The 14,161-nt window shown below is 40.4% G+C and overlaps 2 protein-coding genes across 2 annotated transcripts; both read left to right on the top strand.

Annotated features, from left to right (window-relative positions):
- The first annotated feature begins 296 nt into the window (after positions 1-296).
- eapp (e2f-associated phosphoprotein) lies at positions 297-5,801 on the top strand. Its single transcript, XM_061247171.1, has 6 exons — positions 297-1,133; positions 2,086-2,270; positions 2,559-2,669; positions 3,320-3,434; positions 4,275-4,400; positions 5,121-5,801. The coding sequence occupies exons 1-6, from the start codon at positions 1,063-1,065 to the stop codon at positions 5,425-5,427; spliced, it is 915 nt and encodes a 304-aa protein (XP_061103155.1). The 5' UTR covers positions 297-1,062; the 3' UTR covers positions 5,428-5,801.
- A 328-nt stretch (positions 5,802-6,129) lies between these two features.
- On the top strand, positions 6,130-10,935 carry sptssa (serine palmitoyltransferase, small subunit A). The gene is made up of 2 exons (XM_061247183.1): positions 6,130-6,300; positions 10,227-10,935. The coding sequence occupies exons 1-2, from the start codon at positions 6,198-6,200 to the stop codon at positions 10,328-10,330; spliced, it is 207 nt and encodes a 68-aa protein (XP_061103167.1). The 5' UTR covers positions 6,130-6,197; the 3' UTR covers positions 10,331-10,935.
- The last annotated feature ends 3,226 nt before the right edge of the window (positions 10,936-14,161 follow it).

Raw genomic sequence — 14,161 nt, 5'->3', positions numbered from 1 at the left:
CATGAGGACCAAGGAAGCCATTATAATTATACAGATTAACCCCATATCCATTGTTTCATTTCAAATCCAATGTGCTGGAGTACAGAACCAAAAGAACAGAAATTGTACCACTGTACCTGTCTGGCACCAACAATTATTCCAAGGTCAAAGTCACTTAGATCACATTTCTTCATTTGGTCTGAAAAACAGCTGAACCTCATGGCCACATCTGCATGCTTTTACGTATTTAGTTGATGCCACCTGATTGGCTGATTAGATCATTTTATTAACAAGCTGGTGTACAGATCTACCTAATGAAGCGGTCACTGGGTGTATATTTTTACTCTGAATTTGGCATTAGGACATGCAGATTATGAAAGCCAAGATATTTAGAAAATGAAGCTGAAAGCCTAAAACAGCCAAAAAAACTTTTTTTACATAAAGATCGATTTATGTGAAATTGGCGACAGAACAGGTCACATATGTTTTTTTCTGTGTGACTACCCCTCTTAGTCGTGCTCCCCAAGAATCGAATCGAGACTGTAATGTCTGATTTAGGACGCAGTAGCCTTTGAACTGTGGAAACTAACTAGGTCATAACTGACCAAAAGTAGAAAACTGCGCGTAAAGTTGCATTTTCATTTTTCCTTTTCGCATTTATTGAGCGTAAACTATTCAAGCAAGCATTTTTATTTCATTTACTAAATGCGCAAGTAATGCGAAAATGAAATGCCAAATTAATAAATATTCCCACATTTATCAATTTGATTAGAATATAGCAATATCTTTTCAACGTAATAATTTTGCAGCATTATTACACCGTCATCCACCCGATATTTCACAATCCGGAACTATTGTGTTCGAACTGGGGAGCAGGGGAAAGACCTTGAGCGTCGGACGAATGTTTGCTACATTTCCTGAAGAAACGTTTTGCTTATAGCGTTCGCTAACTGAGTGAAATAGCTAAACGAAGGTATATGTCAGCAAGTTAGCTGAGCAGTAACTTAATGTGAGTTCGTAAATATAAACTGAATAATCTCGAAAAGTATTACTACGTAATTGTTGAAAAAACGAGGAAGACAAATGAACAGAAAAGAAGATTATGATTCTTATGAAATCGAAGAACCGAGTGATGAAGAGAGAGCGGCGAGCAGGTGACTAATTTAACATTAGCTGACTAATTTATCGCACAGAAGCATGTCACAACTTCATTGCTACTGATTGCTAACTTGCTCATGACAGATGTTGTATCCAAAAACTTAGCCCTGTCGAGTCAGAGAAAGTGTATTGTTGCAGGCCAGCTATGCGTTAGCTAGCTTTACCTACTTATTTGGCTAGCTATGTGTTGATAGTTATCGGTTTGCTTTGCTTGCAGATACTAGTTAACTTAACTGATCGTTCACTAATGTTACCCTACTAACAGTTAGGTAATACGAGCTAACTAGCTAACACTTTTTTTTTTTATGTGTGTTGTGGGCTAATTTGTGATACTGTCTAGCAAGCTGCGCAGTCGTCACCTTTCAACAGTAGCTAGGTCGCTAATTTACGTAAACTGAGATTGTAGCTAGCTGGTAACAGCTGATTAGCAAAACACTGGGTTTCCTATGAGCTCTTTCCGTAAATTGCAGCTGATAACAGATAACAAAACGTAAATCGCACATTTTGATCAACCCACCTCTACTTTCGTGGCCTACAGCTTTATAGTCGTAAATGGTAAAAACAATATATTGGTCTCATTGTAATCACAAAGATTGGCTCTACTGCATGAGTCATGTTTGAATACTTTGATTTAATTATTTGCATTCACTTATTAATATTTCATACGAATAATGATCTTTTCTTATTTTCTGCATTGCCTTCAGTTCTTATTTTATTGGAACTAAATATGTTCCAATTATATCAAAAAATCTGAAAAAGTATCACAGCATTTTGCAGGCAAGCATGTTTCCTGTGGCCTTCAAATAAACCAAAAAGCTTAGAGGCCATCTACAAAACTACATAAATACTGTACTAGATAGCGTTTCTAGGGAGCTGCCTTTTTATTCCATGTACTACTTCAGGGATTCACAGTAAAACATAACTGTTTCTTCACTGTTGTTCCACCAGCTCCGAGGATGAGTTGGATGTTCTCCTTCATGGAACCCCCGATCAGAAGAGAAAACTCCTTCGGGAGTACCTGACTGGAGAGAGTGAGTCTTCAAGTGGAGATGAATTTGAGAAGGAGATGGAGGCAGAGTTGAGCTCCACCATGAAGACCATAGAGGGTAGATGGTCTGCCCCAGTTTCATCAGGTGAAAAATGCATTGCTATTGTAGAGGTATGCGGTTGTGGTAGAGGTGGGGTGGGGTGGGGGAGGGTTGTTGATCCTGCAAATGCAGCTGGAAAGCCTTTGAACAACTGGAAATTGGTATTTTTAGTTTGTGTTATAAGCCTAGCAAATTGTCCTTCTCTAGATGTTGCCTGTGTACATGGAGAATGCAGACATCACAAATCTGTCAAGTCATATGGCTGACAATTTGTCAGTGCTATGTTGCTTTGAGAAAGGGTTTTATGACGAGATTATGCTTTATTTTCACCAGAGGGGACCTCGGGTACAACTGGCAACACGGCAGACTCGAGCGGAAACCTGCAACCCCAGCAATACGACAACATTTACTTTGACACAGATTCAGAAGATGATGAGGTTCCCAGTAAGTTTCAAGTACCTTTTTAAAGAGATATTTAGTATGTTTGAGTATGCTTGCTTGAGGATACAGCAGCATTTCCCCGCCCTGTATAAAAACCTACAGCCTTCTTGTTATAGGTCATCAGTTCCGTTGCTACTTATAAGTGTACCCCGTTCCCTAGCAGAGAGCTAGCTTGAAATGAAGGAGAAATGGGGGTGGATTTATATTAAACCCACATAAGCCTGAGGCGATAGCTGTATTCCTATTTTTTTGTTGAATGCAAATGCAGGGAATGCAAATTTACTATGCCCGAGGCAAATCTGTTACTGTTCATGTTGCTAAACCAGAGATATACTGTACATCCCAATAGCTTTAACTGTTCAGGACAACTTGTAATGTACAGTAGTAATCGCAGTAGAGGTGCCTTCAATGGTATCGGCTCAGGCCTGATGCAGAATCATTCTGAAGCCCAGTTTTGGGTCAATTAGGCCTCCCAGCTGGTGCTTCCAAGTGAAGTATAGGCATTCCTTGAATACCTAAATGACAGTTTGTGGCAATAGATCAGCTATTCGCTCGAGTTCAGTCGGGTTAAGAAAACATTGCGTTCCTGTTTACAGATTCAAATTGGAGAACACGGTATGCAGAGGTTAATTTGTTATGTGGACTGTGCCCAGGTAACTCGGAAGGGCGGCGGCGGAAACAGCGGCGTGTCCTCACGAACGATGAGCTGCTGTACGACCCTGATGAAGATGACCGGGACCAGGCCTGGGTGGATGCCAAAAGGAGACAGTGAGTCGGGGTCTTCCAAAGCAGAATTCATACCTGCAGTTAGCATAGGACTGGCTACTTACCTGCAGCGTATGCATTTTGTCCATACAGCCTCAATGGGAGAATAGCTCAATTTTAGCAGGTTCTGTCTTTTGACCTCCACTTTTGTAATTTTTGTTCTTGCTTAGCAGATGTAGCTAATGTATAGTGCATGTCTATACATATAACAGGAGGGCCGAGTACTGAACAAAGTCTGTTTGAAGCATTTTGGGACGGTTTGTAATGTGATGTTCAGAGCATTTAGCAGTTAGCAACCTCTCCTGTTCCGCCATTGCAGTGGTAACATTTTGTCCCAGTTCTCTGAAATTTGTCACAAACATGCCGACCCCACGCCCATCTGCAACCTGAAAGGGCTCTGGTAGTTAATCACTAAATCTCTTGTTGAGACTTGAGTTATCCAGTCTGTGTCCAAGCATTCCCCTGTAAGAATTTAACTGTCCCCTTCTGTATGTTATTTTTGTTCTAGGTTGAAGCCTATTATGTTGTACAGGTTATTTCCTTAATTAAACACAATTTGCTAGTTACTACAGCTACAATTTTTTTTCAAGCTAAGAACAGAATTATGTGGATAACTAGGCCACTGTACCACTTAAGTGAAGGAAATTTGATCATATTCCCCCATGACTGACAAGTATCATCATAGGACATTGAAGAAACTGATTACATTGTAGACATTTTTAAAACCCATTCAGTTAAATAAATTTGACGTTCATGACTTCACAATGTGGAGCATTTTCCTTTCAGCACAATGCTGTCTCTTTATGGTGCTAGGTCAGTAATGTTCCCTTTGGGGTGATTCAGGTACAGAAGCAGGAGGAAACTGCCTGGTTCTTCAAACAGAAAAGAGAAGTCTGAGGCACTCCCCAGCAGTGATGCTGTCCTCAACTGCCCGGCCTGCATGACCACTCTGTGTCTGGATTGTCAGAGGTAAGGCACTCCTGGGACTGCCTCATTGGTACATTACCTCATTCTGTTCTCATATTTAATTAATTAATGAAAGATATTGGATTATGTTGACGTCTTTGCATCATAACAAACAAGACTCTGGTATTTTCTATTGGTTGTACATGGAAAGTTATGCAGAAGCAAATGCAGTCGGTACATTCATACACATGCACGTTGAATTCAGAACAGGTTGATACGGATGGTGCAGACATTTGACAGGTAGTTTAGGATTACAGGATTGCAAGGACATAATTGAATTGGAGCCATAGGCTCTAGGTTACCAAGGTGCAGAGCCATTGTACCAAGATTCTGAGATTTTATCAGAACTGATAGAACAGTTCAGTAGACTATGCTGTAATACAGCTTTCCCAGATGGTAGGTTGTCAGATACACACTTTATTCATGTGAATTATACCCCTTCCATAGACGTTCACATTAAACTAAACACATCTCTATACAATCTGCTTTGGAGTTGCTTGAAATGTATTTCCTTGCTTTAGACCACAAACCTGTGAATACTTTATACCTATACCTACCACTGTAAACCCAGCAGGTTGTCAGAAACCTTTCTAAATATCTAAAATATCCTTCATTGCTCGCAAAAAAAAAACTGTCTAGGCCAATTGAAAATACAAAAATGAAGTGAGAAAATCCTAGAAGTTTTATCTTTTGATGTCATCCTCCTTTGTTGTGTCTCCCCAGGCACGAGAAGTTCAGGACTCAGTACAGAGCTATGTTTGTCATGAACTGCAGAGTAAATAAAGAGGAGGTTCTGAGGTACAAAACGCCCGCTGATAGAAAGCGGATGAACAGGCGAAAGAAGCTGAAAGGCAACCAACAGGTACAGCCTGGGGCCCTGGTGTCCGGGGCCCTGGTGTCTGGGGCCATGGAGGGGGACCCAGAGGAGACCTACCATCCCGTCCAGTGTACCGAGTGCTCCACAGAGGTAGCAGTGTTCGACAAGGATGAAGTGTACCATTTCTTCAACATCCTAGCAAGTCACTGCTGAAGATGCCATTTTGAAACTGGTTGCATTTATTTTGCCAGTTTGAAGACTGTTTTACTTTTCTTTCTTTTTTTTGGATGACCCTTTTTTTATCAAATTGACTGAATTGTCATCATTAACAAGGTTGCAACATATACATTTGATTTTACAGATATAACAAGTCAGTGTGCAGCTCATTTTGTGGATTGCTTTTCCTTTCATAATTTGAGTTTATGTACTCATACTCAGTTTGCTTCTGTCAGGTAATCTGTCAAATACCCAATTCCTCGGGAATCAAAGATTACATAGGGCTAATATACAAGCCTATTGGTTATCATGGCCTAAGTCCCTGAAATGTATATATAAGGTTTTGTATTATTAAAACTTTTGTTCATTCATCTAATGTATCTGTCAGTTATAGTGACACCTTGGAAACTCCTGACCTATGTGGAAAGTACTGTGGGTTTCATTTACACAATGCAAATCAATTCATGGGCTGCTAGAAAGAAAATTTAAATGGTCCCAAAGACATATTTCAAGATTTACGTTTAGACGCGAATGATTTCTCTTTAGAAATTCGTTGATGAAGTGAGTGCGAGAGAGAATTACCCGATAAATAATTGGAAGGATATAACGTGAATCATGCTGCAATTCTCCTTCCTACCTACACAACAACAGGGCGCTAGAATGACGTTCGGAAAATTGCGTCACTGGGTGGGGTTAAAGGCAGTTCCACATCAGGAACTCGAGTTGAAAAGCCAGCCAAGGGGGCCTGGGAAACTCGTCGCAACATCATGGCGTTCATGGATGCCTGGAAACAATTATCTTGGTTTTATTACCAATATTTACTCGTCACAGCTTTGTACATGCTGGAACCTTGGGAGAGGACGGTGTTCAGTATCCTTTTATACGTAAACCAAAAGTGTGTCAAGATGAACAGAGCCGCTTAAAAGGCCGCTAAAGTTAGCTAAAATGGCTAACGTTAGCTTAAGTCTGGAGATTAGTGGAAGGCCGGGAGGAAGGGCCGTACTTAATTCACGAGAAAGCCATTCGGTTATAGGATGGACGAGTACGCTAGAGTTTAGTCAGTTTTCATTTATTCTAGCTAGTAAGTTTTATGAACTAGAGTTACCGGTAGAGTTGCAGAGAGCGCAACAGGTAAGTTGAGATCTGTGTGAAGTATTAGTTGACACGGAAAACGCTTTGTACTTTATAGCTGGACACTACAAGGTTACGATGAGGGAAGTTCTGTTGGGTTTTTTTTACAAGCTATAAAACCTGAAATAACGTAGGCCTAATAGTTGTTTGAATCACTGCCTAATCTCACTAGTGACAATACTCACAAGTCACGTTATGCTACCTTAGACATATGAAATGTCGTTTGACTACATAACCGAATTCATAGATTGAATGCACTGTTAACGTTTTACTAGACCATGGTAAGATAGCGGAGTGTCGCAAGAACAGGAGAGATGTTGCCGAATAACAAGTCAAACCGCTAGTGTTTACATGCACAGCACAGGCGTGACCTAACCAGTGAATTACTGACCGTTCATAAGTTAGTATTCATTTACTAACTGTCGTAGTGTTTTTCGCCTCCGTGCCACATTCGCCTGCTTCGGCTTAACCCTAACCCTAAGTGATTCCTTTTCAACAATTAAGACATTTAACTTCCGGCCTGAGACTTTGCCCTCTTATGTTGTCTAGCACAGAGATTTCCCTCAGTCTCTAAACTTATCTTCCTTATCTGTTCAAACATCGTGGGTCACAATTAACTACATTTCTAAGGGTGCTGTTGTACATGTTACTTTCAATGAATGACTAAGCTTAGCGGTTGGAATGCTGGCTCTTGCCTGCAGTATGTGGACACAGAAAATAGCTGGTACCCCATATGGTGCTCCCGGAGTATTCAAGTGGAAGTATTGGGAGTGGGAGTGGGAGTATTCATGGAATTTTGACAAGACCGTCCATTTGTCTCCTGGTCACTATTGCATTGACTGCTGGTCATAAAGAGACCATATTTACTGGACGTTAGCTTCAAATGCCTGTTGTGCTGTCCTATAACTGCTAGCCGTCAGTCTGAAGTATGCGGACTAGGGGCATCACTTGTCACTCTGTGTCCCAAGTACGTGTTCGGATGTATTTATTTTCTGCACTCATCATGCTAGGGTTTTCTGCAGAGCAAAGTGTACCACCAAACAAATCCAAACACTGCATGTTGTGTAGAAAAATATTTATCCTGTAAAGTAGTGGTGTGGGAAATACTACTGACACTTAATTTGATGTATGGTTGGTTCTTTTACAGGCGCGTATGGGCACATATAATCATGTATGCAACAAACAGACTATCAATTTCCTAAGCTTTGCTGAGCTGCAGTTGCATTACAGCTTATCATGCAACTGAAGCCAATGGCTGTAACTGACACCTTAACCAAGGCTTCCGACCAGGAAGTGTGGCACCTTTGTTTAGTGGTTAAAGGAGTTAACTGTAGTTTTGTGTGTTCATGGGTAAGAACAGTTTGTTCTTGTTTCGGTGTCATGCCTGACAAGGCTGTTGCCATGCATAGTATTACATTAGTTATTTAGCTGATGCTATCTGAAGTGACTTACAGTTGATTAGACTAAGCGGGGGAAAATCTTCCCTGGAGCAATGTGGGGTTAAGGGCCTCGTGCAAGGGCCCAACAGCTGTGCAGGTCTTATCGTGGCTACACTGGGGTTTGAACCAGCTATAGCTATAGGCAGTCTATAATAAGGCCCAGTCTATATAGGGCTTCTGCAGATATGTCTGTTTTAGGGAAAATCCCACTAATAAAGTTGGTTGAAATGTCATCAGAACCATGACTGCCATTTTGAATAATAGCCTCACATAGTGTTACTAACTCCTTTCACAAGTATGAGGTATATCAGAGGACCCATCTGTTATCACACAGAAGAAGTATTGTGAGTTGGAGACACCAGGCCTGATAGTGTTGCATCACACCAGACTGCATTGCATACATGACTTGAGTAATATTTTCTCTGAACTTTTAAACCATAACCCAGTATTATGAGTGCAGTCACTGTGTCGGTTTTTAAGGGTAGAGAGTAAAAGATAATTTCTTAAAATTATATTTCCACATATATTTGCACTCCAGAATAGATGTGTTTTCAGTTCCACAATCAGTGAACTCACTTGAGCTTTATAATCTTTGACTTTATAATCTTTCAAAGAGGATGAGGATTATTTATTTGTTCTGTGTTTTTCCTTTATGCCCTCCATGTTCATGAACACCAATCAAAGCCAACATGATTAAGTGAAGGATAACAAAGTCCGTGATAACAAATTTTGTCTTTCCCTGATTGCTCTCACCTCGGAGTCACGGACGCGGGAACTTGAGACAATGCGGCTTGTAGAAGGCGTATCACTCTAATATCCTGATCCTCCTGAGCCATGGGGCTGTTGCGCTGTATCCACAGCAACATGGCCGATTGGAATCGACAGGGTACAATTATCTCCCCAAATGTTCACTTTTTTTCACTTTTAACTGTCATTTTTGTCAAGTGACACTCATTGAAAGCATCATGTGAAGAAGTATAAATTACGCTTTGAGCGGGTCACAAGCGGTCCGATCACTCACTGGCATTTTTACTCATTGTTTGCTCATCCACCTGCTGGCAGATTCAGGGCGTTTTCAGACCAGTGCCCAGTCATTTGCCACTTGTTTTTCACAGATTATGCTCGACAGGCTACTGTTGGTGGAATGTATACGTTGGTTTTATAACGTCACTAATTCACTGGCAGTAATTATGCTTATTAGGCAATACTCAGTATAAAATGGTTTGCATATTCTTTAATAAGTTCTGAGTGCTCTTGCATATTCATATCAGTGCAATATTGATGCATGAAAACACTTAAGGTCTATTTTCATTGCAGCTCCAAAATTCACTATTGGCCACCATGTTGGTAGTCTGTGAATTTTCCACATCTATAATCCATATCTATCTCAAAAATCCCACGCCGTTTGGGTTCTGGTCTAATGGCTCTCAGCAATGCTGCTCTCAGTAAATGTCCCAGTGTAGGTCAGTAGTGCACGGTGGTGTAATGCAGTGCTTTGTGCTCTGAGGGAGAAGATGGTGTTATGTAAGCTCAGTTTCTATGGGTAAGTGCTGCATTCATTTCCCTCAATAACATATCAGGCTACCAACTGTATCTTTTGGTTGGCCCTGGCTCTTGTAGAGTGTGGCTGGCGGTGTATAAAATGGCAATTTGTGCATGGCAGTTGCAGCTGAGTGCCCCTCTTTAGCTGCTGTAGTTCTTGTGCAGGTGGCCCAGCGATGACTCTGCAAAATGTTTTCATTGAACTGAAAAACGTGAAGAAAAAACTGGGTTGCTAAAAATGGAGTGCGCAGTTCGAGTCCTTTTGATTTCAATGCTGTGTAGGTAACATTTCCTCAATGCAAAGCGTAGCTAAAATACAGAATTGCTCTTGGGGGCAGTTTATATATATTCTGGGCTATGACCCTGCATTTCAACAACACTACAATTATGCCCAAGGAATAGTTGAGCCTTGAGTGTAGGTGTTTATATTACCAAGACATTTTGACTGACTGTAAAGGCCCTGTTGCTGTCCTGCCCTGATTTTGATGTTCTGCTTGGCGACCGTTCGGTATGCGAGGATTGCTCCTGTTCACATAATACAGGACGGTACGGTGTAAGTCAGTGGAGCAGGTAAAATAATATTACATGACCATGTGATTATGTGACAAAGCCGTACGTCATTTTCAGCAAGACTCATGGAGAGCCTTCATTTCAGCGGTTGGTTTCTTTAATGCGTGTCCTCAGATTCCCTCCTGATCTCCGTGGCAGGGATGGCGGTGTACACGGGCTACGTGTTCATGCCGCAGCATATCATGGCCATACTGCACTACTTCGAAGTGATCCAGTGACCAAAGCCGTAAGCACCTTTCCCAACAAGCGTCCACGGCTGCCCCCTGGTGGACAGGAAGAGGATTTTATTATCTTTTAACCTTCAAGGACTGTATATTCTCTGCTCCTCTAGTGTGAAGGCAGGCGGGTGGGAATGGGAAAAAACTTACAGAGAATCTCTGGTGAGAGGGAGGGGTGCCAAACTAAGGAATTAATTCCATTATATTTCAAGTTGTGACTGCACAGCAACTGTTTTTGTTTCCTTAAGTGCGGATGTCTGTTAGACCTTTCTACAAATTAACTGTCTTCTGCTGCTGAATATTTTCTCACTAATGTGTATATATGTATACATATGTGTGTAAAGTTTTGTAGTAACGGTTTGCCTGGGAAGAGCTATTGTTTTTTTGTTTTGGCAACATTGGGGTTGAGTGAGAGTCTGGAAGAATTGGTAGTTTTGGAAGAGTTGATTTTGTACTTTTCAATAGCATCAAGAGCTTTGATATAATCTCACCTAAAACATATTTTTGTGTTTTAAAAGTCCTAAATATTGTTTGTAAGATGTATAGAAAGTCTCAGGTGTTACATTATTGTAGAACTTACGTTTATTAAAACAGTGCTTCAGTAATTGTGGTCTTGTTTAAATGCTTTGTGCTAGTAAAAGAACAAAAAAAGAACAGTGAAATGCACTATGGAAATGTCTTTGCTTCAGGTAGAGTCAAACATTTCGAGCTGCAGGAAAGGGAAAACGATGCTTGTTTAATTTAGCCATGGAATGGTTCACATTTCATCAGTAGAGTTAAATGCTTTCAAAAATAACAAAAGGTTCTAAATATCAGACAAATTAGGAATTAATCTAGAGGGATGTTGGACTATTCCTCTATGCAGATCCTTGCATGATCCTTCACATTCTTGGGTTTGTGCTATCAACTGACCTTCAGTTCAGCCCACAGGTTTTCCATTGGATTGAGGTTGGTTGCCTGAGATAGCTATTGCAATGGAAAGTGTGAACTGAAGAGGGGTTGATAAGCGCAAACCCAAGTATGTGAATGATCACCTGAGGATCTGCATAAAGGAATGGAGGTCCAACATCCCTCCTAATGTGTTCCTTTAACCTTGTCAAGCATTACAAAAAAAGATTCCATGCTGTTATCCTTGCCCCAGGTGGATGCACCAAGTACTAAATCAAAGGTGCCAATAATGACAAAACTGCCAATAATGACTTGATTTTGGGTATCGTATATGAATGTTTGATTTTTGGTTGGTTCCACTGAAACATTACATAAAGTGCGGTATTTTCACATATCGGCATTTTTAGTTTCATAGGTTTTTTTAAATCTAGCATGCCTAAGATGGTACTGTACATAATTTAACTGATCCTAATACCGTCCTTTACCGCTTCTCAATGATCTCTTGAGTGCATTGTGCTTTAATTAAACTACGTCTCATGGAACAAACTGAAACTTGTCATTATCCTGGAATGGCTTTCATCCAAATGGGTATGTGACACACAAAACTATTGAAACTCTTATGTTTGGCTTGAAGCACTTGCTTCCTTCCTTGTACCATATAAATTTAGTCTTGAACAATGCAACACCTGCGTTGGCACAAAGCCATTTCTAACGTTTGATCAAGAGCGACACTGCAAGCTTTGCACACCATTGCGGTAAACATTTGGATTTTTCCATTGTTTCAAGAAAATAAGAACATGTTGTGATTTGCTGGCCGGTGCAATTTTTCCTGCAAATTAGAGTACAACCGGTTTTAGATGCCCGATTTGGGAAAACAACAGCCAGTAGATTAATGTTAAATCTGAATTCTTTTATGCTTGGAGGCATGCTTGCTGGATGATGTTAATCAATAAAAATATTCAAAACCATTCATTTACATCCCCAACACAAGTAACGCCATAATGAAGATATGAGATTCGTTCTGAAGCATATTTTAATTTGTGAATAGTCCATAGACCACTGACCGCAACATACAGTATTACCAAAACATCAATGACCCACCTCCATATTTGACAGTAGGTATGTGGTGCTTCTCCTTGTATGCACGGCACTGTATATCGTTTTTCCATATGTTTAAGCAAAACGTATAAATTATCCAATAAATTATCCAATAATTCTGCTTCACTGCTCATTATACAAAATGGAACCAGCCCTCCACATATCTTTTCAGTACTCAAGATATCACAACTTTATTTTATTATCCCTCTGAAAATTCACACAAAATTTGGCTCCTGTTTTGCCCTTCAGGTTGAATTTTAAGGATACAACATGGTACTGGGTGTTACTGTATGGGGACACCAAATTAGGTGGAGCAGTGGCTGAATTTACATTGCACAGTAGGTACACTTACCATATGTAGTATGTGATCACTAAGGTTTTCAATGCACTTGTCCCGGATTCTGATTTCACTTCATTGTATATCGCTCTGGATGGCAGCATCTGCCAAATGACTATAATCTAGTAGTTTGCTTGTCAGCACTGGCTTGTAGACTTGTATTCTCTGCTTATACATTCATTTTATTTGTATGAAAGTGAAAGTGTCTATTTTATGGTACATATACACTGCCTATGGCAGTCCTAATGGTATCTACTGACAGCCATTGCACACTATGCACTACACCAGTGCTGACTTCCCAGTGAGGAGATGCACTGACAGTCACCATATGCTATGGATGATCCCAATTGAACAGACATTAAAAGTCTCTGGCAGCGTCTGCTGATACGTGAGGCAGAACAAGGCCTATTACCTTTTGTGAAGAAGACCATTATTCCCTGTGGGTAGGTGCTGATAGTTTATTAATATTTTTTATCAGTGTAATCCAGTCGGGCACATAAAGGCTACCTCTGATAAGACTGTATATAAATATGAATATCTCTGACAATGTTGTACAATCGATCACAATACAAAAGGGCATTAGTAGGAAACCTTACCAGTCTGTCCCACAATACAAAAGGGCATTAATATCAGTCTTATCAGTCTTTCCCTTCCCCTTAAGTGTATAGTACCAATATACGTTTCTGTTGTGTCCTAAGGAAGGATGCCATAAAGCAATGTACAGTGAACAGGAAGTGGCCATTGTTGGAGACCTTTAGAACCCTGTGTTTTCACAAGATTCCAAATGCTGGTGTTTGACTGACGCATGTTCCTTCTGTGCGTTCCAGCATGATTCAGCAAGAGCGCACCGGTGTTGTGCCCGATTAGGCCAGATGGAGACTTGCCAAATAACAGGACCACTGGCTGTACTTCACGTTCCCCTCTCAGACAGATTCCTATAAAGGAAAATCACAGAATTCTGACTTGGTTGTGTAACCAAGCACCAGCCTGCGCATGTTATCTGGTTACCGCATACTTGAAGGCTTTGCCCAAGTTGCCGATGTTACATAATGGTCTGAAAAAAACATGCGCAGTTTAAGAGGATAGAGACACCAACAAGCTAAGAAAAAACAGGATGAGCTGGACTCTATACAGTTTTAGACATACAATGAAAAATCTCTTTTACTGCCAAAATCTCATTATTCAATTTAAATGAAGCAAGCCCGTTCTATTTGTTCAATTCCTGCTTACCACAATTTTTTAAATCATGGCTTAAATAAAAAAGTATGTTCTTTTGGCTCTCTATTCCAGCACATTTCATTTGAAATGAAACAATACATTTGAGGTTTAAGTGCAGACTGTCACATTGAGTATATAGTATTTACAGTCATATTGACTGATCTGTGTATTTTGGGCTTTTTTTTTTTCCAGATTAGTCAGGTGTATTCAATCGCTTCCATAGTGCAGGTTTAAGAGCTTTCAGTATCTAGCCTTGATTGTAGGCTTTTGATTGCCTTTGGACTCTGTCT

Source organism: Conger conger, chromosome 1, assembly GCF_963514075.1.
Source record: "Conger conger chromosome 1, fConCon1.1, whole genome shotgun sequence".
Classification (NCBI taxonomy): domain Eukaryota; kingdom Metazoa; phylum Chordata; class Actinopteri; order Anguilliformes; family Congridae; genus Conger; species Conger conger.
This window is presented reverse-complemented; position numbering and strand designations above follow the sequence as displayed.